At 44.8% G+C, this 27,736-nt stretch overlaps 2 protein-coding genes across 5 annotated transcripts in view; one reads left to right on the top strand and one right to left on the bottom strand.

Moving 5' to 3' along the window:
* Window positions 1-5,101: 5,101 nt before the first annotated feature.
* Window positions 5,102-6,739, bottom strand: LOC142488795 (zinc finger protein 862-like). The gene is made up of 2 exons (XM_075589148.1): window positions 6,515-6,739; window positions 5,102-6,427 (listed from the first exon to the last, which is right to left on the bottom strand). The coding sequence occupies exons 1-2, from the start codon at window positions 6,700-6,702 to the stop codon at window positions 5,497-5,499; spliced, it is 1,119 nt and encodes a 372-aa protein (XP_075445263.1). The 5' UTR covers window positions 6,703-6,739; the 3' UTR covers window positions 5,102-5,496.
* An 11,838-nt stretch (window positions 6,740-18,577) lies between these two features.
* LARP4B (La ribonucleoprotein 4B) overlaps window positions 18,578-27,736 on the top strand; it is an 84,937-nt gene continuing 75,778 nt past the window's right edge. For 2 of the 4 annotated variants that reach the window (XM_075587803.1, XM_075587804.1), the window contains exon 1: window positions 18,580-19,010. The gene's annotated coding sequence lies outside the window, so the exon portion shown is untranslated. Of the gene's footprint in view, window positions 19,011-27,736 lie in introns of all 4 variants that reach the window. The other 2 variants (XM_075587802.1, XM_075587801.1) reach the window with 2 other exon arrangements.

Consider the following 27,736-nt stretch of genomic DNA (forward strand, 5'->3'; position numbering starts at 1 on the left):
TATATGGGCTCCACGTAACAATGGTTTTTTCAGACAAAAGGTGACATTGTGTGCTCATTTACATGTCATTTCCCAGAATCCCTTGCTGCAGTGGAAGCACTATATGCTGGGTGATAATGGTGAAATGTAGACAAATAAAGCAAGGTCCTCCAAAAGATGCACTCATTAGCATGTAGGGGAGAGAGCACTAACCAAATGAGTCCTGCAGAGAATTCAACTGCTATGGCTCTTAAACTAGGATCAATTGAAAAATAATACAATATTTATTGTCGACAAAGGTATTAAAACATACGTAAAATATAACAATATACTGTATGTATAAAAACCCTGTAGTGGAATTGAAGTGTTTATAGTGTGTGGGTGTAAGGTATGTGACCCAGAGAACTTAATTAGTTTGCATTAGTATGCTAGTCTCTGAGATAACACCCAAAGTAAAACACTTGACATCAGTAATAGAAAAAAGGTCTGTAGGTTGAATTACCAGTCTATACTGGGATAAATATGTTACTATTGCTATGATAAATGCAACAGAAATGACACCAATTCAATGAGTCCAAAAATATTAGCTCTGGTTGCTAAAGTTGTTCATGCTTGCAAATTAGTGTGTCAGCATATTGGTCAGAAACATAGATCTCTATGAATTGTAGCCTATTAGGCGTCAACCAAGTATACCAGGCTACCTGACTTACAGCAGCATACACACAATAATAGCATTACACTCTGCTATTGTATACAGTTTTGCTGCCACGGAGGGTCAGACAGATAGAAAAACACTCCTCAACGTGGATAGTATGAGTAATAGCTAGTGATGTGTAATCCTATATTAAATAGCCAAGAGACTATCAAATAGATATCTGTGTATTAGGGAGTATAAATACATCACAGTCTGACAGATAAGGAGAACTAGTAATATCACATAGTCTAAATCTGCCTCGGAGGGTCAGAGTGTCTAAAAGTGCAATAGTATACGAGCCGTGTATCCCAGGTCTGATGTCCGCAACTCCCGATGACGTCCCTACTATCGATGTGCGTTTCGAGAGATTCACTCTCTTCTTCAGGGGTGTGGCGTCTGTTTGTATGATGCTAGTTGCAGTGTTTTATACTCCAAATTATGGGGGCGTGACTCATTGCTCCTCAGATGGAGAAATGAACTCCGTGTATCTAGAGGCTTGGCTCACGATTCTCCCATATGATTGGATGAAATTCAGAGCCAATCAGATCCTTAGAAAATCGGGAGCAAATAGTGTATGATATTTTGTAGGCTTGCATAATGGCCAAGCATAACATCAAAATCATTTCTTTTGTATATGTGGTGTCAAATAACTCATATTGCGCTACATGTGTGGTTAGTGTTCAACTAATTTTCATACATATGTACACTGTAGATGTGTATATGTATATATGTGGGAAGAAACCGTGGTTTTCATGGCGGACAATGATCAATATACGGGATGTATAGAGATGTGGCTGAGATATATTGATGACATTTTACTTTTCTGGAGTGGTCTGGGGTATCTACTACATGAATTAAAAAAAACTCTTAACAAAATTAAAAACAAACAATCTAAAACTCACATATCAAGTGAGGAAAGATCAAATAGAATTTCTTGATATAACCATTCAAAAGAGTTTGAATGGGAACATACAGACTAGCATTTATAGAAAACCATCAGCCACTAACAATCTGTTACTGGCACAAAGTCACCATCCTAAACACATTACACATAACATCCCCATAGGGCAATTTCTTCGATTACGTCGAAATTGCTCTACCCTTCCTGAATTTAAGTCTCAAGCCTTGGACATGAAGGCTAGATTTCATGAAAGAAGTAACAGTAAAAATTTGACTAACAAAGCCTATTATAAGGCTCTGAGATCAGACAGATCTAAACTTCTGGCATCCAATCATATGGGAGAATCGTGAGCCAAGCCTCTAGATACACGGAGTTCATTTCTCTACCTGAGGAGCAATGAGTCACGCCCCCATAATTTGTAGTATAAAGCACTGCAACTAGCATCATACAAACAGACTCCACACCCCTGAAGAAGAGAGTGAATCTCTCGAAACGTGCGTCAATAGTAGGACATCACCACCGGTGACGTCATCTGGAGTTGCGGACATCAGACCTGGGATACGCGGCTCGTATACTATTGCACTTTTAGACACTCTGACCCTCCGTGGCAGATTTAGACTATGTGATATTACTAGTTCTCCTTATCTGTCAGACTGTGATGTATTTATACTCTCTACTACACAGATATCCATTTGATAGTCTCTTGGCTATTTAATATAGGATTACTCATCACTAGCTATTACTCATACTATCCTCGTTGTGGAGTGTTTTTCTATCTGTCTGACCCTCCGTGGCAGCAAAACTGTATACAATAGCAGAGTGTAACGCTATTATTGTGTGTATGCTGCTATAAGTCAGATAGCCTGGTATACTTGGTTGACACCTTATAGGCTACAATTCATAGAGATCTATATTTCTGACCAATATGCTGACACACTAATTTGCAAGAATGAACAACTTTAGCAACCAGAGCTAATATTTTTGGACTCATTGAATTGGTGTCATTTCTGTTGCATTTATCATAGCAATAGTAACAGATTTATCCCAGTATAGACTGGTAATTCAACCTACAAACCTTTTTTCTATTACTGATGTCAAGTGTTTTACTTTGGGTGTTATCTCAGAGACTAGCATACTAATGCAAACTAATTAAGTTCTCTGGGTCACATACCTTACACCCACACACTATAAACACTTCAATTCCACTACAGGGTTTTTATACATATATTGTTATATTTTACATATGTTTTAATACCTTTGTCAAAAATTTGCCCAATAAATATTTTATTATTTTTCAATTGATCCTATTTTAAGAGCTATAGCAGTTGAATTCTCTGCAGGACTCATTTGGTTAGTACTCTCTCCCCTACATGCTAATGAGTGCATCTTTTGGAGGACCTTGCTGATCCTCTTTGGATCTATTTGTCTACATATTATATTTTCCTCCAATGCACCTTAGCAATTTACTTATACCTATACTAATGTGAATTAGGTGAGCAGAATAATTATTTCACATTGATAATGGTGAAAGGCAGGGTTGCAGACCTTCCTAAGACATGGGAATGTGCTCACAAGTGAACTTTTTATTTGATATATATATATATAACGGGTTTCCCCCCCCCCCAATCTCACATTGGCCCGGGTACTTGTATTAACCAACTCCCATTACGTGTGTGTGTGGTGGTGCACCTGTAGGCAACAGGACTCCTGAGTCTCCCGCTTGATGTTAATAGGGGATATTCAACAGGCAGGTAGCTGAGGTAGTGGGTGCGAGTTCAACTTACATCATGTGCAGCGCCTCCACCTCATCAGGGTCTATGCTTCCGCAGGGAGATGGTCCTGGTGAGGAACTCCTTCTTGATGGTGCCATCCACTTGCGAGTAATTTCACACTCACACAGTGGGGGTATCTTTAAACAGGGCATCTTTATTGCAGACGGTGATGTAGCAGACTGCCCCATGCAGCTGCCGGCTCTAGCCGCACATCTCTCCGTGCTGTCCCTTCGCCAGGTACGCCCTCCTGAATTGAAGTGGGGTTCCCTCTTCTCCTAGGGAGACCCTCTCTGTGCCAGGTCCCTGGACACAGAGTGGCTAGACAGGCTGATTGGTCAACCCGGACCGCTAGTTACGTCACTAGGGTCACAAAGTGTCCCTACAATCCCTTATGCAGGAACATACAACTTCCTAACAGCTTTCCACTGCTGCTAGGACACTTGCAGAACCAAACTAACTAACTGTGTTGTGCCTTATATACTTCAAGAGGCAGGCGCATCCCTGATGTCACTATCCAGGGACTCAGAGCATACAGCCACTCCCCTCTATATATAGGGCACCTCACCATTGGATGAGGGGAAACCTCCATAACTACTGCTGGCATACCTGTTCTTACCAGGACTTACTGCCAACAGAGAGGAAAGCAATATACCATTATTATGCATGGCTATATACAGTGTTCGACAAATCACCCAAAAATCTACTCGCCCACCCAAAAAATCTACTCGCCCCTAGCCACGCCCCTAGCCACGCCCCTAGCTCCACCCCATTGCAAATTTAATAAATTCTTAGTAAGAACTAATAAGATTAGTTTTTGACATACGTTTATTTTATTTATACAGAAACAGAAAGAAGTGGAATTATTTTTGTACAGTCAACATAAATTAAGTTGCTCTACTTGCATGACCGTTCAAATGACGCATTTTGCTTGAAAAATACCAGTTATCAATGGCACAGTCTGGTTGGAACAAATCAATTGGTGGTCCATTAATTGATATTGTCAAGAGATCACCTAAACTTGAAGTCTGTAGTTTGGATCTTTTTTTTGATTTAATTGAATTCATGACGCTGAAACCCCTTTCGCATGATGCTGTTGATGTGGGAAGGACTGCAATAATAGAAAGCAACTTAATGAATAACGGAAACCTGTCCTTTTGTGATTGTGTTGATTTCAGAATATCCTCTAGCTTCAAATGCTTACATAAAACTTTAATTTCATACCATTCAGAAATAATAGCTTCTGTAACATTTGCTAGAGGATCTTCAGATATCAAATGATGAAAGTGACTAGTGAGCACCTTCATCTCAGATTCACCATAATGTATTAGATCAGTACCAGACGGCCACGAAACCGTATCAAAAATGGAACAGGCACCATATACTTTGCAGCAATTGTCCAAAAATCTTTCATTTAAACATTTTATGCCTGCTTTAATTAATGCATTTCTGTCTTGTTCATACTCCAATTTTCCCTGCGGTAGGTCAGATAATTCCACTTCTTGAAATTTTCCAGACATAGATATATTGTCTAGAAATGTTTTCTCTACCTCACCTACCGTATGTCCCAATTTCTCTAGTGAAAACAATGCTTGCTCTACATGCAATTTAACATTGCTCAGTAGCAGACTCTCTCGCTGGAAAATTAGGGACAACTTTTTAAAAATTGGAAGAAAATCAAGTAAGAAATGTACGGTTATTAAGAACCTAAATTTTTGGAGCATCTTCAGAAATCCCTTGCACTGGTTGGATTCCACTGTTTTTCGAGATTGTACAATAGCTTTCATATGAACAACACATGACTTCCAATCAGCAACAAGAGATTTGAGAGCTCCAATTTTGCTTGAGACCCATCGAATTTGATTAATATGTTTAACTTTTAAAATTGTAGCAGACAAAGATGTAGCAACTTTTTCAAGTTCATTTTGCCTTTTGGGCGAACTTCCATAAAATTTAAAAAGCCCAATCAGAACATTGTCTACTTTGGAAATGTAAGTAGCATCTTTCACAGATTTCAGCACACATAACTGTAATTTATGAGCTACACAGTGCACAGAAATCAAATGTTTCACATCATGTTTAACTTTTGCTGCAAGTCCATTAACACTGCCTAACATGCTTGCAGCTCCATCTGTCCCTAAGCCTACCAACTGCTAACAGTTTCGCCAGTGAAGACCATATTTAAGTAACTCTTCTTGAAGTGCATCAAAATATCCTTGGCCAGTACCAATTTGTAATGGAACTATGCTTAAAATTTTTTCCTTAATGCAGCCGTCCTTACAATATTTCATATACATTATAAGTTGTTCTGTTGTTGATTTATCAGTGGAACCATCCAGTAATACACTGAAGAATGAACTACTTTTAACTTCAGCGACAATGTCATTTCTTATTTTTTCGGCAATAAATTTGACAAATTCTGCACACCGCTTATCGTTACTATATTGTTCGAGAACATGAACGCCAAGCTTGCGTGTATAATTTAACAGATCTTTTATGTCGCTGAATGGTTTATTGGTTTTAGCTATATAATAAGCAGAATTGAAAACAACACACATTTGTTGAAACATTTCCTTCTCCATCTTTTTTACACATAGCCCCATTGGTGTGCTTTCTGGATTTTTTTGTGCACTCAAAATTTTGGCAAACTTGATATGTAGAGAAGACTTTACATGATATTTGAAAGTTTCTAATTTAAATGGTGCATTGAAAATGTGTCGTATGTGTGTAGGCGGCGTAACGTCAGTCTTATGAGCAACATTCGAACAGATAATACATGATGCAACATCTGATTCCTTGTTATATTCTAACCATGTGAAATCTTCGAGCCAACTGTCTTGAAAAATTCTTCTTTTATGGATTAACTTTGTTGCTATCGGAGTGTCTTGATCTGGAGGAGTATCTTCTACAGTCTCTGTTTGGTTAACACGCTGTGATGGTCCCTGGTTTTTATCTCCAAAAAACATGAGGAGTGAAGTTTGTCTTGTCTTGTTGCTCATCTTTGCAGATGTTGGTTCCAGGCAGACAGTGGGTGCTGGAAGGCAGATGTTGGGTTCAGGCTGATTGGTGCGACCAGGCTGATACCTAAAATGTAGAAAAAGATCTTTCAATTTGTAAAGATGGAATGATTGGCAAACATTGTGAAGTCAGTATACTGTATGGAACACTTACGTGAAGCCAAAATCAGTGCAGGCAGAGGATGGGCGTTGGAAGGCAAATGGGTGCTGGAAGGCAGATGGTGGTTCCACGCTGATATCTAAAATGTGGATCAGAACACAGCAACTATTTGCCTCCTTCCCCCTCCAGAGTACAGTACTAGATCGGCATGTAACAGCACGGACTGTGAAGCTTGTTAACATGCAATATAAATGACAGTAAACTCTCAAAAACCACCCCACTCCTCCACCCAGAGATAAAGAAATCAAAACACTTAGTGAAGGCATTTTAAATCTTTATAGCAAAGTGTGATCAGATGATACGGCGCAGTGGGTGAAGTCTCCCATCCCCCTCCACACAGATTATTCACAGTATGGTCACGTGATAAATTGTCTCTACAAGCGCTGGGCTTCGGTGAGTGTCGCACAAGCATAGCCGTCATTATTTGCTTTCATTACATAGCATGCTCAGCTGCACTGTTCCCGCAGCGTTAAGATCAGGGAGGGGTGGTGGGTGTGTGAGCTGCTCCACAGTGAAGCCAATTCTTGGATAATGGGAAACTACTGTGCTTCTTCATATTAACCAAATGCCGACAGGTTTGCGAATATAAGTGACTATCAGCAAATACACACGAATGCAGAAATTCCCTACCTGTCTTCTGCGTTAGGGGGGATTCCGAGTATCCTGGTAGAAGCTTTCTAATCAGATCTGGAACAAAGAAAGTTAGAAATTATTTTAAAGCCTCAATACATTCTTATGTGTAGACCGCTGACTACTTGTTTAACTGGGTGACTGACTGACTGAGTGACTGGGTGTGTGTGACTGGGTAACTGGCTGAGTGACTGAATGGATGACTGACTGAGTGACAGGGTGAGTGACTGACAGGGTTACTGACAGACTGACTGGGTAACTGACTGACTGGGTGAGTGACTGACTGACTGGGTTACTGTGACTGGGTAACTGGCTAGTGACTGAATGGGTGACTGACTGAGTGACTGGGTTACTGAGTGACTGGGTTACTGACTGAGTGACTGGGTGTGTGTGACTGGGTAACTGGCTGAGTGACTGACTGACTGGATGAGTGACAGGGTGAGTGACTGACTGGGTTACTGACAGACTGACTGGGTAACTGAGTGAGTGACTGAGTGACTGAGTGAGTGACTGAGTGACTGGGTTACTGAGTGACTGGGTTACTGAGTGACTGGGTTACTGAGTGACTGGGTATGTGTGACTGGGTAACTGACTGAGTGACTGAATGGGTGACTGACTGAGTGATAGGGTGGGTAACTGACTGACTGGGTGAGTGACTGACTGGGTTACTGACTGACTGAGTGACTGGGTGTGTGACTGACTGGGTAACTGACTGACTGAGTGACAGGGTGAGTGACTGATTGGGTTACTGACAGACCGACTGGGTAACTGACTGACTGGGTGAGTGACTGAGTGACTGGGTTACTGACTGACTGGGTTACTGACTGGGTTACTGGGTGTAGAATGGGACAAATACATTAGGAATAACTGTAGACAGCATAAGAAATTGTTACAATCAACCAAACAATGTTTTATTTAGCAGTGTATGCGGCCGGGAGCACCACCCCTTTGGCACCTCCCGTCCGGCGGGGCCTCCTTCCTCACGGGCCCCCCCCCAAAAGACCCTCTTTATAGTTTTAATTATAACCTGCCTTTTTATTTTTTGGATGGGCTAAAATACTAACTGAGAAAGGCTGGGCAGGCCGGCATTCCCTCCTCCCCCCCCCCCCCCCACCCATACCTCACTCGGGCGTAGTGGAAGCTTTGTGGAGGTGGCAGGGTGGGTGGGAGGCACGTCCCCAGCGGGCTCCCCATGGGACAGTCAGCCCCGCCATGGCCGCCACTGCCCTGCTCCCCTCGCCGGCATGTCCCGCACGGCATGAAGCTAGTGGTCGGGGGTGCAGACCGGCATATCCACCCCCCCCACCACACCTCATGCGGCGGCTGCGCCGTCATGAAGATAGCTGGGCTTAGTGTAATCTTTGGGGAGGCGGCAGGGTGGGGGGGAGGCACACTGTCCCATGCACACACACACACCCATGCATACACACACATTGCATACACGCACACGCACACACACACACATACACACACACACACAACCATGCATACACACACATGCACACACACACATACACCCTTGCATACACAAACACACACCCATGCACACACACCTATGCCCACACCCATGCACACACACCTATGCCCACACCCATACACACACACACACACACACACACACACACACACACACACACACACACACACACACACACACACACACACACACACACACACACGCATACACACGCATACACACACACACACACACACACGCATACACACTCACACACCCATGCACACACACACATACACACACATACACCCATGCACACACCCATGCACACACACACGGGACGCCGTGACAGGCCGAGAAGTGGGGGACACCCCCACTACAATCTGCTGTTGGCCAAGTTAAGCGGGGACATGCCGAGAAGTGGGGGACACCCTCACTACAATCTGCTGTTGGCCAAGTTAAGCGGGGACATGCCGAGAAGGGGGGACACCCCCACTAAAATCTGCTGTTGGCCAAGTTAAGCGGGGACATGCCGAGAAGGGGGGACACCCCCACTACAATCTGCTGTTGGCCAAGTTAAGCGGGGACATGCCGAGAAGGGGGGGACACCCCCACTACAATCTGCTGTTGGCCAAGTTAAGCGGGGACATGCCGAGAAGGGGGGACACCCCCACTACAATCTGCTGTTGGCCAAGTTAAGCGGGGACATGCCGAGAAGGGGGGACACCCCCACTACAATCTGCTGTTGGCCAAGTTAAGCGGGGACATGCCGAGAAGGGGGGGACACCCCCACTACAATCTGCTGTTGGCCAAGTTAAGCGGGGACATGCCGAGAAGTGGGGGACACCCCCACTACAATCTGCTGTTTGCCAAGTTAAGCGGGGACATGCCGAGAAGGGGGAACACCCTCACTACAATCTGCTGTTTGCCAAGTTAAGCGGGGACATGCCGAGAAGGGGGAACACCTGCCTCGCACGGGGAGTAAGGGGGCTTGCAGGGAAGCAGCAGCGAGGCCGCAAGACGGAGAATTGGATCGTACTTACTTACTCTCCAAGAGCTCCGGCCGGAAAGAATGGCTGCTCGTTGGGGGCGGGCTCTTATAGAGCCTGGCCGCGCGCCCACAAAGCCTGGGAGCGCGCGCCAATCAGAAGTCAGGTAGGGGAGGTTTTTTTTTTCAGCGCGAGCAGGGAAAATTTTCAGCGCGAACGGGGGAAATTTAAAAAAATGAACATGTGTGCTGCTTGGGCCAATATTTACTCGCCTGGGGTTTAAATCCACACGCCCCGGGCGAGTAAATGTATAGGTTTGTCGAACACTGGCTATATACTCCCCCTGGTGAATCCCCACCGTCCTGGCTGGGTCCTAAATTTAGTGTACCTTGCTCCAGGAAACACTGAAAAAGAACACACAACTTAGTATTTAAACATTATCACTTCACATAATAATGATATAACACCCGCTCACCGACCAGCAGTAAACATGTAAAGAATAAAGGCAGACCACTCGTTGCGGACCTAATAATAGTGTCGAGGGTCTGGCTTCTTTACCTCCCGCCCCGCTGCATCATGAACGGTTACACTGTATTCTCGTGGTAACCCCCGCTCGTTACAGTATACCACCTTGTGCATATACACACTGCGTCCTATCTTCCAGACCCGCATGAATTGGGACACCCTCTGCTCGGCCTGAATCCCCTTAATGGCCCCTCCCTTATTAACAATATAGTACTCAATATCGTTTTTGAGCCAACTTTCTCGGTTCTCCTCAATTTCTCTCATTAGAGGTTCGGGTACATACGGGTATTCGAGCCCATGCGATCGCTTATACTGAGCTGCGATAGCCCGTTCAGCTCGGCAAGTCCTGGTCAATTTACTTTTCCCAGCCGCTCCTGGCAACACCCATGACAGGGGCTCATCCGATTCTACCGGGTCATCCAACCCTGCTGATCCCTTTGGGGTAATAAGGCCTCCCTGGATGCGATCCCATCTTACCCTTAGGGCCCTAAGGTATGCCTCATCATCAAAATCTCCGGGAGCCCACCAGTGATCAACCACCCCTTCCCTCTCTAGCAGGAAATGAGTGCGGTCGATCCAGGCGACATACCCCTCGTATAATGGTGCCCACCACCTAGTCTCCCTTACTTCCTCGGAGCTAGGTTCTATCGGCTCCTCCTCATCATCAGGGCCGCCCGAGGATACCCCCGAAGTACCCTCAGATCGCCCAACACGTTCCTTTCTTTGCGACCAATGTCCGCCCTCACGACTCAGTGCGCTAACAATGGAACCTCTTGGTGAAACTCTCCCTCCACCCTCCGATCCATCATCAGATGTTCCCCAGTCCAGGCTTCCAGTCCGTTCGGTGATAGGACCCCGGGAATCCCCTGACATACCCAGACTAGATGTCGACCCAAAGGGACAGGTGACAGGGACGGGGGTTTGAACTAGGGCCTTGGGGCTAACCATGGGAATGGACGGGGTTGGGGGATGGGAATGGACGGTAGGTGCCGGCAGGGTTACGGCCTGCTCTTCCGTAACACCGGACTCACGTGCACCATAATGTCCATTCGATCCATCGGTAGCGGGTCCTCTCGAGCTCCGATTCAAGCGCCCGCTCCGTCGACTGTCCGTAGAGGATCGACTCCCCCTGGTCGACTGTAGAGGCGCCACTGCCTCCCACTCGTCACCGCTCTGGCCGTCCGGAAATGCCTCGGGATCCGCACGTGCTGCGACGCCATCTTGGGTTGGGTCCCCAAGCGAGACCTCTTCCTCCACGAGGATATCCGGCAACGCCCTTCTGCTGTGCGGTCCAGCTTGACCCTGGTTCCGCTCTTCGCACGCTTCCAACTTCGGGATCTGCAGTGAACACGGCGTTAACCTGCTGCTCCGCGGGGTCGGGGTGGATCGACCTCCTTCCGATCCGCTAGTCACCACGGCAGGGGGACTCCGGCGATCGGGTTGTCGCGGCACTGGAGACACACGGCTTCGTGTCTCCACACCACGAGGAATGGCGTCTCGCCACGGAATACCAGTAGCATGGTACTCCTCCAGCAAGTCCTGTGCCTCTGCCAGCCTGGCACACTCCTCGTCCGAGGACTCTATTTTGCAGTTCGGTCTGGGTATTCCGGTAGGGGACCATCTAGGGGCTCCTTTACGGTCACCTTTGCGATGACTGGGCTTCCCCGGCTGGAGAACCCGGTCCGGTTCCGGCTCCACGGAATCGGTATTCTCCCTCCACAGGGCACCTGGAAGCTCCGCTGCCAACGTCAGGGTAGGATGTTTCATCCCCACAGTTTGTATCGGCATAAACGTCGTCATGGGCCACATGTACTGTAAGCTACAGTGAGGGCATCGGGCCTCCCTGCCCACGGCTCCACCAGGCAGTCTGCACTGCAGGCAGAGACAGACCACTGTCTCCATACCTTCCACTCGGATGATCAGGAAGCCTCCTGGAGCCGAGTAGGGGTGGGTGGATATTAAGGGACTCTGTTCCACTTTCTCCGCTTGCTCAGCCATGGTCACCAACGGGAGCACTCTTCCTAGTGGTCTGTAGTGATCGATGGCTCTTCGCAACTGAAGTGCAGGGGATGGGTGATCTGTGCTTCCCCCCACTTCCTCCATCAGCATCCGGTGGAACTTTAGACCACTCCCCCTGGTTGAAACTAGGGGGATGTCTCTCCTCTATGTAGGCTGACCCAGCACTGGGGCTGAGTGAGTCATCGTCCATGAGGGCGCGGCTCCGGCTTTCGCGCCAAACTCCCCAACTGGGTGGAGTTTCCTCGTTGCCGCCAATCCTGGCCAACAATTTGCAAACTGCAGAGTTGCAAGGCTTTCTGCAGCTGGCCCACGCGGTGTCCTGGGAACGCGGGAACCGCCATTTTGGTAAGTACTGTCCTTTTTCCCATTTGAGGTAGCGTCTGGCTGTTTGTTAATTGGTGTGTAACAAAGTCCATTTCGTTCCTCCCATCGCGCAAGACTGTCGTTCTCACTATTCTCAGGGGTATCATCCTGAGAACAAAAGCATGACAAACACGGCGCAGCCACGGCTTTCACGCCATTCCATAGCAAACACACAAGAGTCTCTCATGTAGCTTGTTGTCCCTCCTCTTCCCGACATCCTGGACCTTCTGCTCCTTGCAGATCCTCCATTCCGACGGTCACTTCTTGCTCACGGTATACCGGGTTACTGTACATGGAGCTCCCCTCTGCTGGGCAGCTACCACATCCGTACAATAAACATGCCGTGTGCACCACCTCGTGTACCTAACATATGTCTAACTCGTGTTGCACTACCTCAGGCTAGGCTCACAGTGTCTACTGTATCTCCTTCTCCCAGTCTGTGCTTCCTTTGGTAAGTGATCTGGAATGGCTAGAGTACTCTGGGGCTCCCATGCAGTACTTGGGCGTCTACCTCTCTTAGTCAGCCTAGTGCAGACCCTCTCCAGGATTCCTGACCTAGTTACCAGTCTATCCCTTCAGGCGTCCTACCCCTAGCGCGACCTCAAGGTGACTCGGACAGCTATAGCCCCTCTCCAGACCCACTCACTCCTCTCAGGTTCCCAGGGTCTCCCTGCGGTTCCTTCCCCACGCAGCACAAAGTGGCAGTATACACTTTCCCTGTTTCCTAGCGTGCCTGTCCTGTTGATAGGTATATATCTCTCAGCAGCGCCTCCAATTGTAACAGGTTTCCCCCCCCCAATCTCACATTGGCCCGGGTACTTGTATTAACCAACTCCCATTACGTGTGTGTGTGGTGGTGCACCTGTAGGCAACAGGACTCCTGAGTCTACCGCTTGATGTTAATAGGGGATATTCAGCAGGCAGGTAGCTGAGGTAGTGGGTGCGAGTTCAACTTACATCATGTGCAGCGCCTCCACCTCATCAGGGTCTATGCTTCCGCAGGGAGATGGTCCTGGTGAGGAACTCCTTCTTGATGGTGCCATCCACTTGCGAGTAATTTCACACTCACACAGTGGGGGTATCTTTAAACAGGGCATCTTTATTGCAGACGGTGATGTGGCAGACTGCCACATGCAGCTACCGGCTCTAGCCGCACATTCTTCCGTGCTGTCCCTTCGCCAGGTACGCCCTCCTGAATTGAAGTGGGGTTCCCTCTTCTCCTAGGGAGACCCTCTCTGTGCCAGGTCCCTAGACACAGAGTGGCTAGACAGGCTGATTGGTCAACCCGGACCGCTAGTTACGTCACTAGGGTCACAAAGTGTTCCTACAATCCCTTATGCAGGACAATACAACTTCCTAACAGCTTTCCACTGCTGCTAGGACACTTGCAGAACCAAACTAACTAACTGTGTTGTGCCTTATATACTTCAGGAGGCAGGCGCATCCCTGATGTCACTATCCAGGGACTCAGAGCATACAGCCACTCCCCTCTATACATAGGGCACCTCACCATTGGATGAGGGGAAACCTCAATAACTACTGCTGGCATACCTGTTCTTACCAGGACTTACTGCCAACAGAGAGGAAAGCAATATACCATTATTATGCATGGCTATATATATATATATATATATATATATGAATCTAAGCTGTTACTGTGGATAGACCAGGTGGGGAAAGTGAAGATCCTCCTAACCCTGAACGCCTCAGGCCCGTATGGATTTTCTTTTGCTTACAAATAAAGTTCAATTATGTTTTGGCTCTGATCTTCAGTAACTCTCAAGGGGCATCTGCCAGACTTCCATTCTATCATTGATCAAAAAAAAAAGAAGATGAGTCTAAAAAACTGCAGCCATTTACACTTTCACCCTAATTTCTTAATCAATTCTGATGTCAAATTCCTGACTAACAAGCAGCATCAGTGCAATCATTGTGTGTTTATGTAGAGTTTTGATACTTTTTTTCTGTACAGGGAAGATGTGGGAGGATGAGAGCACCGAGTGCTATACAAATTAAACTGGATACTTGTAAAGGAAAATACATTTGCAACTGCTTAAAAAAAAAGCTTTAGTCAGGACACGCCAACATCTCAAGCTAATCAATGCTGGCTTTGATCCACATCTCACAAGTTTGGCTTGAGATACCATCAACACTAAGAAATATTGTTTGGCTAAGAATGTAATCTCTCATAAGTCGCTCATTGTCCTGCTAGAGGGCAAGAAATGACAACACAGGAAAACCTCCCCTTACCTTCTCTAAGAGAACTGTATGATCCTTTTTTCACCCTCTGGGGTAGGCAATGGAAAACATGACCACCACTGCCCCGGGCTGACGGAAAACAGAAGTCAAATAGACTCCACATCTCACACTTCGATCGAGCCCAACAGAGCAGTTAACCCGATCTCCTAGAAAACGAGAATTTGTGTCCCGTTAGGGTTGATATTTGAGTTCAATCTCCCATTGTGGGGAAGAAACATACGGTGTGTAATCTATATAAACAAAAGGTGACCAAATAAAGCACTACTCCAACTTTATGTTAAGAAGCAAACATCTTCTGTTGTAGTGTTTAATATGAATTTATGTTAGTAGATCAACACGACTGACAAACATCTCCATGGAAGCTTCCTGGATGGAGAATGGAGAATAGAGAAGGGCATTTTTTTTTTTGCGAAGTTGGATCCGCGAATCAGTACCAAAAAGGTCGATCTGCCTTTTTACGTTTTTTTTTTCAATCACTGACAATCCACATGGCAGATTAATAATCCGTGGTCGGATTGTTAAAAATGAGCACTCAGACTAAATTCGTGGGAGTAAACAGTCCAGAATATATAGAGTAATGGGTGCTCCAATAGTGCCAGGAATGAATTCAGTAATTATCCATCACAAATATCATGGAACAATGGCTTTCCTTAGTAGGTGTGGGTATACTACTAGGTGAGTAATGATAATTTCAACTTGTTCAAGTCTCCTGAAGGTAACAGAAAAAATGATGATCTCACTTCGCTGCACCTCATTGGAGACAGTTGTGCAATAAAAGTCCAAAGAAAACTCACCAAAGTTTGTAGTAAATCTTGTCATCAATCAAGTAATCGTCTTTGTATTTTACCCACTCCTTCAGCCAAATGAAGTCCCTTGAGGGCGTGTCCAGCTGCAGGTAAAGATCAGCACAGCAGAGAAAATGCAAAAAATGCATAGAGCAGCGCACTGCCCAGAAAGATGGGAGACAGGGGGTGTAAAATATGAAAAATGTATTGCCCAACCAGCATAACAGAAAAGGAGGTGTGGACTCTCCAACACCTTCTCCACATCTCCTTTTTTGTTATGCTGGTTGGGCAATACATTTTTCATGTTTTACACCACCTTTCTGGGCAGTGCGCTACTCTATGCATTTTTTGCATTTTCTCTGCTATAAATCTGTGGGAGGGGGATATCTCTCTCTCTGCGGATTAATCCATGTGTGGATTTTTAACAATCTCGTAACGAACTATGGAAACCGGGGAATCAGATTCGTAAAAATCCGCCTGGATTGTATCCAATGGCGGTTTTGGATTAATCCGTATGGATTGAAACTGGAATAATCTGTCAACGGATTTTACACCGCGTAACGGATTTTGAACGGAAAGCCCGGAACTGGATTTTCAGTTCCGCCCGTCTCTAATGGAGAGGACATTCTCATACTGTACCCTACCTCTCACTCAACCTCTTCAAGGGTAAACAAACTAACTGCTGCATCTTCTTGAAACAAGATGCCGTAATACACTGATGCCTTGAATTTATTCTTTAGAATTTAGAGTACTTTGCAGGCTCCTTTGATACTTAAGTGGTTCGAACTGCAGCCCCACTTACCACCATACTTTGGTTGAAAAGTTGGCCATTTACCAATCTTACCATCTGTTTAGAAATAGTCTAATTTCCTAAACAACAATACCTAGTGAAGCCTTGGTGCAGAGGGCTCAATCCCCCCATAAAATGATATTGCTTTTTATTGGGGGCCGATATATAAATCTATATACTTTCACATTGTCCCACTGGTGGAATATCTCCCCATGTCATTGCCAGCAGCACATGAAACATAGCATACTTTTAACTAAACTTTGCATTGTAGGACTGCTTGATACTCTCCTAGTTTATAACAGGGATACTGTCCTAGTTTATAACACTTTATTATTAATCATTATGACATTTGTAGTCCTGCATATGAGGACTACAAATCCCAGAACAACAAGGATGAATTTCAAAATATTTAACAGAAGCTAAATTGTGGAATTGTAAGGGCTGAAACACAACAAATTCAAGCATGATTTAAGTATACAACAGACAACAGAGAAGCCCAATGCTACATCCAACATGACAGAAATACGCAGTAAAATACTTATATATTCTCTTGAAATAGGGTCATTTAGGTTAACCCTTTGGCCAAAGCGTTGTAAGCTTGCGAGCCACGACAAGGCAGACACCCGTTCGCAAGTCCTAACACTACCAGATAAAATACTAATATACCTCTATTAGGAGGAAGAAAGACCACAGTGGGTCTATATCCAGCAGAATGAAAGGACCTACTAACTTGGGAAGTGGGGAGGGGCGAACTTAAAACCTGGGAAGGAGGAGCCACTAACCTCCAACAGCTGAAAATAGGTTAACAAAACACAAAACCCCAGAGAGCTCTTTTTGGGAACGCCTGACCCCCCACAAAATATATGTATGTATTTAAGTGTCAAAATGGAGTGCTATTGAGCGTGGCATATGTATACAACAGACGACAGAGAAGCCCAATGCTACATCCAACATGACAGAAATACACAGTAAAATACTTATATATTCTCTTGAAAAAGGGTCATTTAGTTTAACCCTTTGGCCAAAGCGTTGTAAGCTTGCGAGCCACGACAAGGCAGACACCCGTTCGCAAGTCCTAACACTACCAGATAAAATACTAATATACTTCTATTATGATTTAAGTATGCCAACTGTGCCTGATTTAACAGAACCGTTGAATTTGTAGGTAAAAGCTGCAGTTCAAGCTGCCGTTTTTAACAAATATATATTTTCTTTTCCCATTCAATATGTGCATCAATACAATCTACACACTGACAAGTGATTAGCTAAGCTGCAGATCGATCCGTTCTCCTGTAACCAACTGTAATAGATTGCTTGCTCAGGGTTATTTAACTCAGTTCGTCCACAGCATTGTGGGCAATATAGTTCCTAGAATATGATTGACTGGGCAGTTACTAGATGCAATTGGTTCACTGCTAGAGAGAGGGCGGGGCTCAAGATCAGAAGGGGAAGAGGCTGTCACTTTTGAAATGCCTCCTACATTATAGAAACATTAAAAATGTCTTTAAAACTTTTTTTTTTAAATGCTTCAAGTATTTTCTCATAGTACAGAACTGATTTATTATTTAAAAAACAAACAAAAAAAATACACATGTAGGATATTGCCTGAACTGCTGCTGCTTTAAGTTTATTGGAATAGCCATGTTCCCCAGATTTGAGACAACTTCCCCTTTTGAAGATGAGTTTTCACTTTACCTAGTGCTGTGTTTATACTGAGAGTTTTGTAACAAGCTTGGACCAAGGAGAAATAAGAGACAAGACATAGCCCTGCAGGTCAATGCCTCAGACACAAGCGCAATGGCTGCCATTGTTGGTCACCCTTGTGAAGCTCGGGAACCGCGCGCCACTTTATCGCTCTGCGTATGAGTTGGCGGGAACGCGCTTACTCCCGCCCCGTATCACGCGGCCACACCCACACGCGACTTGAGCCCGCCGGTTACAACGCAGGGACGTTCCATCGTGGAACTTTCAGAGGGGCGCGAGGCGGTAAAATTCAAACCACGTCACCGTTACCACCGCGAGACGGAATAAAAAAAAAAAGGACGAGCGCGCGAACCAAGCTGCGATATACCAATAAGCTCCCACCGCCCTTTAGCGTCATCTGTTGCTAGGACAGGTGCAGCTAGAGAAATAAAAGCGGAGGGAGGAGACTCCTGCAGGAGTCAGCCAGACACCACCCACCCTGCGCCGCCGGACTTCCCCGTGACGTCGACGGCGGTTCCCTGCGTCACGCGGGCGGCAGGCGCAGTGCGCGAGGGGCCGCGGCGTCCCCAGGCCCACCCCACCGACGACGCCCAATCGGCAGCGGGAGAGAGAGGGGGCGGGACTTCCGGCGGGCACAGGAAGTCAGACTGTCGGTTTTTTTCCCTTCCTCCTCCCTGGATAGAGTAATTCCTGTGTCTGTCCCGCGTCCCGCCCACTCCGCATCCCGCTAACGGGCGCCCTCCTGCTCTGTCTCCAGTCCGTCTTCTCCGCGGCCTCTCTCCGGTGTCCGCCACCGCCCGCACCCACATTGTTTTTATTTCAACGCCCGCCGTCACGAAGCGGGATCCAGTTCCCTCCTCCTCCCGCCTGACACCCACCGGGACTCCGGAAATAACCCGCGGAGACCAGGGGAGGAGGCCGGAGACCCCCGCGAGAGAGGAGGCCGGAGACCTGAAACAAACACACACAGGTGAGAGCGGAGAGGCCCGTGGAGGACGGCGAGGCCCGGGAGTGGGAGAGAGCGGCGAGGCCCCGGGGGGGGGGGGGGGGGGGGTTCGGGGGGAATTAGAGCGGCGAGGCCCAGGGGGGTTGGGGTGGTGGGAGAGGGCGAGGCGTGGGGGGGTGGAGGGGGGTTGGATGGAGTGAGCGGCGAGGCCCGGGGGGGGGGGAGGGGGGTAGCTGCATAGATCGCAATATAATGCACGGAGAGACGGTTGTGTCGGTATTGGACGGACCTCGGGGCTGCATCCTCACCCACCTCCTTTACGGAAGACACCAGCTGTCACACGGTCTCTTGTCAGCCATATAAACAGCACTTTATGTACATTTCATAGACCCCACTGTCACATACATGTGTTGGTGGGACATGTATGAGACAGCCCCCTCCACTTCAGGTATGTCGGGTGTACACATTCACTTTTCTCTCTGTGAATGTTCATGCATCGGGTGGAATGAATTGAGTTAATGTATTTCCCAGCATAGAGGTAAACGTTTTGGTTGCTTAAAGGGATTATTATTATAGGGACCCAAATCCCTAGTCTAGTAGTCTAATTTGTGTTTCTTGTGTTGGTATTATGTATCCACTATGACCTAGTGACACTTGGAATTTCTTACTGTGCACCACTGGAAATGGTGCTATTGATTCTTAGTGTGCTCAGCAGTTTAGGTGGCTGCCTATGCATGTGTTCAGATTTATATTGCTCCTCTTTTATACGTCATGTATATACCCACTTCTCTCTCATGAGCTTTATATACTATATAAATGACAGTATAACCTTATTTTTATGTAACCATGTATTGTATAACTTTGTGCCCAGGACATAGTTGAAAACGAGAGGTAACTTTCAATGTATTCCTGGTAAAACAATTGTATTAATACTACTAGTGTATCAGGCGTAATACTCCCTTTCTCTGACTTTGTAAAAAGTTTTCGGTTTGAGGATAGTTTTCTGGGACTTGGTTTTGACACATCTTTGCAGTGCCCTGTAGATGACCTTTTTGGGCACATACCCTTTTTTCATTATTACAATCTGCTAGTTAAATGCCACATATTCTCCATATTCCAAACTAAATGTGATAATGATGCCTGATTTTTATTCCTACAAGGCACATGGGTGGTGGAGTTTCTAGCACCTATCAGTCTCTCTTGTACCTTGGACTAGTTTTACCTGGTGATGAAACAGGGTAAGAGTCACTTAAATGGACAGATATGTTTGCTCCAGGTTATGAAGGCCCACATTGCAGTCAATTCAGCCTATGTGAACCTGCTGTGATCAGAGCCAATTCTGTGTGACTGCACATCCTAACATATGGTGGAGGGAGGCCCTGTCTTTCGTGTCTGCCCTTTTGGGTGCAGGAAACTCCTCTGCCTAACTCGGGGTGCTGCTGCTATTTTACAGGATGCTGTTGAAATAAGGAGAGTGAGTACCCAAGATTAGGTTTTAAAAGTGTAAAGAGTTGTTACTCGCCTCTTACCCTTTTGTCAACGAATACGATGTGTATGTACATATGGGAAAATATGCAGCTGCCGTGTGTGTAGATATCAAGATAGATACGTTTATTTCTGTACTTGTAAGTTAGTCTGTTTACATGTATGTGTACAGTTCACATTTATCTTCGTCATCTTTAATGGATATTGGATGTTTAGATACTTTTATGCAGGTCCTTGTGCACCTGCTTCTCTCCCCATTCGTTTGATAGTGCATTATGGGCCATATTTAGTAAATAGTACTACCGGTAAATAGTATATAGTTAGTGAATGCAATTTATCCCCAATCCGTCCAATATTGTGCACGCTTAACTCAAGAGCCACAGGATTGTTAACCCATCCTGTGCAGGGGGTAACTTCCCCTGGCACCAGCAGTGCCCATCCCAAACCATTTTGTGGTGAATAGAAGATAATCTGCATGCTCAAAATGAACTAGGCCATGCGGGTCAGGCTCTGCCAACACAGGAAGGCAGCCTCACCTCAACAGCAGCCAAGGCATCCTACAGAAAGCTGGCATCCTGCACTGCCCAATGCCCTCACTCCACAGTGCCAGGGAACACTCCCCCTCCCCCTAATCCTTTGCATGATTGGCTGCAAACAATGAGATTTGTTATTTAGTGTTTCCCCCACTATTCTCCCCACCCTCCCCCATGTCAAGAATAGTCAGAGCTGTGTCAGCTTCTGCAGAGCCTGCACTGCGTCTGCTTCATCCACTGGCAATGCTGCTGGCAGGTTCTCAGCAGGCAGAAACTTCACAAACTTCTGCTTTTCTTTGCTGTCCCCTCTGGTGCTTTCAAGGGCCTTGACCAGTTTGAAAGTAACTGAGTTTGAGTAGGAGATAATAATCCCAAATGGATTTAACAATTTCAATGCCACTTTGGCAGAAAAGAGTTAACTGTAATAGATAACTGACAAAGTAGCTTTTTTTTTTTACATTTAATTTCTTCTGACCTGTGTTTTTAAATGGACATGCTTATTTCATTGTATTTAAGATTAAAAAGGACACCTTGAACACTCTCTCTATGAATTGCTATGCCATAAAAGCCATTGTAATTTCCACAACCACCCCCAGCAATTATACATTCACTCCAAGACTGTTCACGGTCCCAAGGCTCAACAAAGTATCCAGACGTTCCTCCTTCTCTTACCGTGCACCCCAAAACTGGAACAACCTACCAGAGACTCTCACATCCACCACCGGTTTAAGTTCTTTCAAATCTAAGGCTGTCTCACATTTTAATCTGGTCTGTAACTGTTTCATACGCCCATAATATATATTATCTTTAACTGTGCATGCAATGTCTTGTATATAATGTATACCCTGTTCATTTATGTAACTGTATTTGTAACCATGTATTATTTGTCTTAACTCTGCCCAGGACATACTTGAAAACGAGCGGTAACTCTCAATGTATTACTTCCTGGTAAAATATTTTATAAATAAACTCTGACTGTCCTAAGTATCTTTGTTCACCCACTGTTTAAACTCTGCTACTGAGAGTCAACAAAGAACCTGCACTAGGGGAGATTTGTGACCAAGACAGGCAACTGGGGAGTGGCATTTCAATAAAAGAACATAGTTGCATATAAATGGCTAAAGTAACGTTTTAGGACTACATCTAAAACCTAAAATAAGGATGCAAGAATTTTTTTTCAATATGATAAGTAAATGCTAATTGTGTGTAGATATGTATATACAAATCACATTTTGCAATTTATCAACATTAACATGAAAAAGTAATGCATTTTTTTAAGGTGTTTAAAAAAATGTATACATGCACCATTTTTTGTATAATTTGGTGTTTTTATATAGAAAATGGGAATTAATTATTACATGAATTACTGGTGATACATTTTTGACAATTTGATGTTGGTCGTTAGACCAGCAAAAACAGGTCAAGTAAAAAATAAATAAAGACCTATATTGTACATACACTAGAATATTATAAGCATTTGAGGTTAGAGTTCCATTTTGTGATCGCATACATTTTGTAATCCCTCTACTCAATGATAGGCTTGAAGTAGACTGACACCTTTACAGGCTGAGTGCAGGACATCCCATTGCTTCACAATGCATTGCAGTTGTCTGAAAGTGACGGCCTAACGTGCAATATTCTGTTTATTGTATTAGAATTGCCTCATTTGTTTTAATGCTGTTTTGAAACAAGCTGTTTTGCTTGAGCTGTCACTAGTCACCTTTTGTGAGGTTGCATGTTGCTCTTCATCTGTTTGTGCCGTTTAGTATATTTTTGTGCAAGGGTTAGCGGCGATGGACGTACTATAGAAACCATTTTATAGAAATTAAGTGTGGATTACTCGGCAATGTATGGCCTTCTATTTTCAGAAAGCATAGTAGATGCAACAACCTTTTAGCATAAATGATCGGTGCACAAACAGTCAAACTTAAAAAATAATTCAGAGCAAGAAATCCTACGGTTGTGCGGATTTTTATTAAATTGCGTGTGGTTGAGTCTGACAGAAGCAAAAAAAAAATGTGAAAATTAGATGACCGAAGACCAGTGGTCCGTTATTTTTTCCATAAATCTCTTGGGGATATGGTAAATTACTGTTCATTATCTGCATTTTATATTTAAATTAGTGACAGGATTTAAATATATCTTCAAATAGATTTTCACTTTCTTGTTGCTGCAAAAATGTTATTCCAGCAAATAAATAATCTGGGTATAAACATGCTGGCATTATAGAGCATTTTTTTATTTAAATGTAATATATAGACTTGTGCAGAATTGATATTTTACCTATCCGATTTGACGGTCACATCAATAAAAATATATAAATGCTGTCTCGTATAGGACCACATTGAACTAATTAGGGAGATATATTTAATTAGGTTAAAGCTTGGGGGGGTTAACACCACCCCTCCTTCCTGACAATACCACCAGTGTAAATGGTAAGATATGCACAGGTATTTTTTAAAGGAATCCATCTTGACATGCTTCCTGTAGTGGTTTCTGCTATGTGAGCCTGCTCCTTTTAAAGTCCTATCTCTACTCCACTTTTGAAAAAGAAAATGTCTAACACAGGGGTTGGCAACTCCAGTCCTGAAGGGCCACCAACAGGTCAGGTTTTCAGGTTATCCCTGCTTCAGCACAGTTGGTGCAGTCATTGACTGTGCTGCTGATTGAGCCACCTGTGCTGAAGCTGGGATATCCTTAAAACCTGACCTGTTGATGGCCCTTGAGGACTGGAGTTGCCCACTCCTGCACCAACACATTTTTTTTGCTATACTGATCCCTTTTGCATTGATGAGTTAAAGCACCCGAGTCAATTTTGGATACATAAACTGTGGGTAGCAGGTAAGACCACATAGTGCAGGAAGTATCCTTTTCTAACCGTTAATAGCGCAGACGCTTCTGGTTAGGGCCTGGGATACTCCTATTTTTCTCTCCCCATTTAAAGCTGCAGTTCAGTCAATATCCTGCATGTGTTTTTTTTTTTTTAATAAATCAGTTCTGTAGTAAGAAAAAATACTTTTAGCATTTTCTGTTTTAAAAAAAAAACAACTTTGAAAGACCAATTTTCTTGTATTCTATTTTAACAACCATTTATAAGGCACTGCCCCTTCATGTCCTGTCACAAGCCCTGGCACACCCCTTTGTCAGCCCTGCCCTCCCTCTAGCACATGTCAGTGCAGGAGTGCTCATGAATATTCATGAGCTTCCAGTGAGAGAAAGAAGCAGAAGAAAAACAGATCCCTTCACTAATGATGTCACCAAATTTCGCCGATCAATACATGGAGAACGAATTGACCTGGAGCTATACAGTTCTTTAGGTAATTAGAGATTGCACACATGAAACTATTGAAGTAAAAAAAAATAGAGACTGAACTGCAGCTTTAAAGGCTTACTTGAACTCTATGGGGGTCAATGTATCAGGGCAAAACAAAGTGCAGCAGATGTATACAAAAATTATATAGGTTTCCAATGTAATCTTTTTGTAATACATATGCAGCAGATATATTCCACCAAAGTGCACCACATTTGTCTAGAGTCATGCGTCCAAAAACATTGTTCCCTTTCTCTGAAAGAAAGGGCCTTGAAATACCAGAGGAATTACTTGTAGTGTTGTAAGTTTAGAGAATCAACGGAAACTACATATACCACCTGTAAATCCTCCCGCCTTGTCCTATTCTGCAACTGGTGACATCTTTTCTTTAGATTTGTTTTTTTTTTAAATGCAATCCTTGCCAGCAGGCAAATACCGCGCATCTGGCACAATCAACTATCATTAGCATATGCTGGTGGTATTGTAAATGTGATTGGCAAATCTAAGTTTATTTTTTAATGGTAGACATATACATGTGTAATGGGTAAAAGTATATAGTTATTGTTAGTCAAATTCCCTCATATTTCTATAATATAAAATGTCATGCAATGCATCTTTAGTACTCGACAGCTTTCCGCAAAAAAAAAAAAAAAAACAGGTCAGTAATGGGCCTCTATGAGCTCCATGATCTGAGTGAGGTTTTGTGCGGAGGCATTTTACTTCCTTGCAAAGATTTTCTGGGAAGCCTTTCACCATCTATAAAGGTGCTCTCCTGCGTTATAGTATTCGGAAACATATTTTGAGGTCAATTAAAGTTTGCACAACATTTGCAAGGGACAAAGGCCCATTTTGCTTGGATAAACATAGTGGTAATTTTACTATTCATGATATCTGAGCTCTCAGCCGTATATACTTTTGTCTAAAGCCAAGGAAAATGTACTCCACCCCCTTTCCTTGTGACACACTACCCATGAACTGCAGTTCTGATGGCATCCTATGTGACACTGGGGCACAATCTGAAATTGACCTGGTAGGTAACATTGCTGGTTATGTACCAATTGTTCACTGTGACCGGTCATGAACTGTAGATTTGAGTATGTGACAATGGTTAATACACACATCTATATAGCTGACTCGCTAATCTCCCCGCAGGGTTCCCAAAGTGATGAATATCTCGCATCAATCCGTCACAATATGTAGCTTAAATCGCTGCCACCACCAAATAGTGTCAATTTTTACTTGCAGTGGTTTTGGTCCTGTTAAGAAAAATATGTAATTAAAGGAGCAATGCATGCAATATCCTGCATGTGTAAAAAAAAAAAAAGAAAAAATAACTATCCAACATTACTTTCCAGAACGGATTCCGTTGGATAACAGAGGACCACCTGTACTTATTACATTTTATTATACAAAAGTAGTACAGTGCTAAATTACAGAAAACAATGTTGCAAGAAACATACAGTATAATATATGCAGACAGTTTTATAAAGTAACTACGATCAAAACAGAATGTAAATACGTTGCCAAATAATTTCAGTTTTGTCTAAGAGCTTGTGAATTTGGAAATGAGACACTTTGCGTGTCTTGTTAGCATCGAACACTCCCCTGTTGAATTCACAATTTGTATCCCAAATGCATGGTTTTTATACTAAAAATCCCTACATTAAGAACATATTAATAAGCTCACCTTCTGAGGTGTTCCGAACTCCCCCTCAACACTCGCTAATGACCTTTTTAAAGCTTGTAGAGTTTTATATTTTAATAAATAAGTATAAAAAAAATCCCCCATAACTTTTTTCTATAATACCTAAAATAATGGAACCTGCCTAATTAACACAGGTGTAGAGATTAGTCTTGACAGAGCTACTCCTAATTTTGAAGGGCAAACAAATATCTGATGTTTGCACCCTCACAATCGTGGATTGTTGAGTATCATTCAATCCATCAGGTTTCCAATGTCGCAAAGATATATATTCATTATTTTTGTGAATCAGATCCAGGATATCTTTTATATTTAGTAAATACCTTTTAGACTTGGTGGTGACCCTGTTTTCACCTTAATCTGCTACTCATGGGGGGTGGGGGGGAGGAGAGAGTATTTAGGAATGTAGTGCCCCCTTTGAGGAAGGCACCAAAGCCTCTGGTGAGTCTGGGTACTGTCATCAGACCTTCATAATATACACTATTTTAGTGGGCCATCAGTGATGAACCCCAGGGTAAGATTCTCCCCTTCCTTCCCATTAATCTTAAAATATGATTCTCCTTTCAGGAGATAAAAGCATTAAAGAATAAAAACAGGGTTGAAAAAGGCAAGAGAATATTTATTGAGGTCTTTTATTACTTCTATTTTAGAGAATAGAAGTAAAAAAAAGAATGCTAAAGAAATGTCAAACAGTGCTGCTTTAAACTCTTCGTTGCTAGCAGGGCAAATAATGCATTGCAGAGTAAGGCCTCGTCCATGGTAAGCGCTTGCTCGCTGAAGCGTGCGGACGCTCGCTCATGCTTGGCACTGAGCCCCTACAGCCGCAATTAGAGCGGCTTTAGTAGGGGCTCGCCTACACTTCCGCAAGCGCGCGGAAGCGTAGGTCTTAGCAGATTTTAAAATTCACGCGCTTGCCGGAGCGCAGGGCCGGTCACGTGAGCGGTTCGCCCAATGAGGGCGAACCAGCTCCGTGACGTCACTGGCCGCCCCCGGACGGCGCGCAGGGCAAGCAACCGCAAGGGAAAGCACCCGCTTTCCCTGAGCCTCAGCGCGCCTCAGCACGCCAGTGGGGAGCCTGGACGAGTCCTAAGGAATTACTGTCCAGACTTTGCTTCCTTCCCTGTATGGCTGAGGCCCTGCTGCGATTGGCGGCGCACACGGCCCCGTGCGCGCGGGTCACCACACCTTACCCCAAGTGTCTTGGTCCCTGCTGCCGCCTTCTGACACGGCTGACTGCGTGCTGTGACGTGTCAGCCCGCCGGAGCGGCAAGCTCCCGGTGGTTTGCTGCACTGACGCATCACGTGGGGCGGCAGTCTGCCAATGAGCTGGGGAGCTGCCTGGAGCTTCAGGAGGGAGGTCTGATCTGCACTGTCCTCTGTACAGCATGGCAACACTATCTCTCGTGTGTGTGTGTCTCGAGGAGCAGCACGGAAAGTGAGCAGCAGAGGGGCATGTGTGGGGGTTCGCTGCAGCCCGGGAGACCCCCGCTGCAGCCCTCGGCTCAAACCATGCCACCCCCCAACCTGCTCCCTATGGACCGCAGGTAGCAGTCAATTGCCTCTCCAGGCACCGGCTGCATGCAGTGCGGGCGCGCTGACTGAGGCAGCGGGGCCTCAGCCCAAGGATTTAATGATTTTTGTAATGTGTTCAGTCAGAGTGCTGTGTGCCTTTTGGGCACGTGTCCCTTTGTTTATATGATTTTCTTGATTTTCATATGTA

Source organism: Ascaphus truei, chromosome 2 (assembly GCF_040206685.1).
Source record: "Ascaphus truei isolate aAscTru1 chromosome 2, aAscTru1.hap1, whole genome shotgun sequence".
In the NCBI taxonomy this organism is placed as follows: domain Eukaryota; kingdom Metazoa; phylum Chordata; class Amphibia; order Anura; family Ascaphidae; genus Ascaphus; species Ascaphus truei.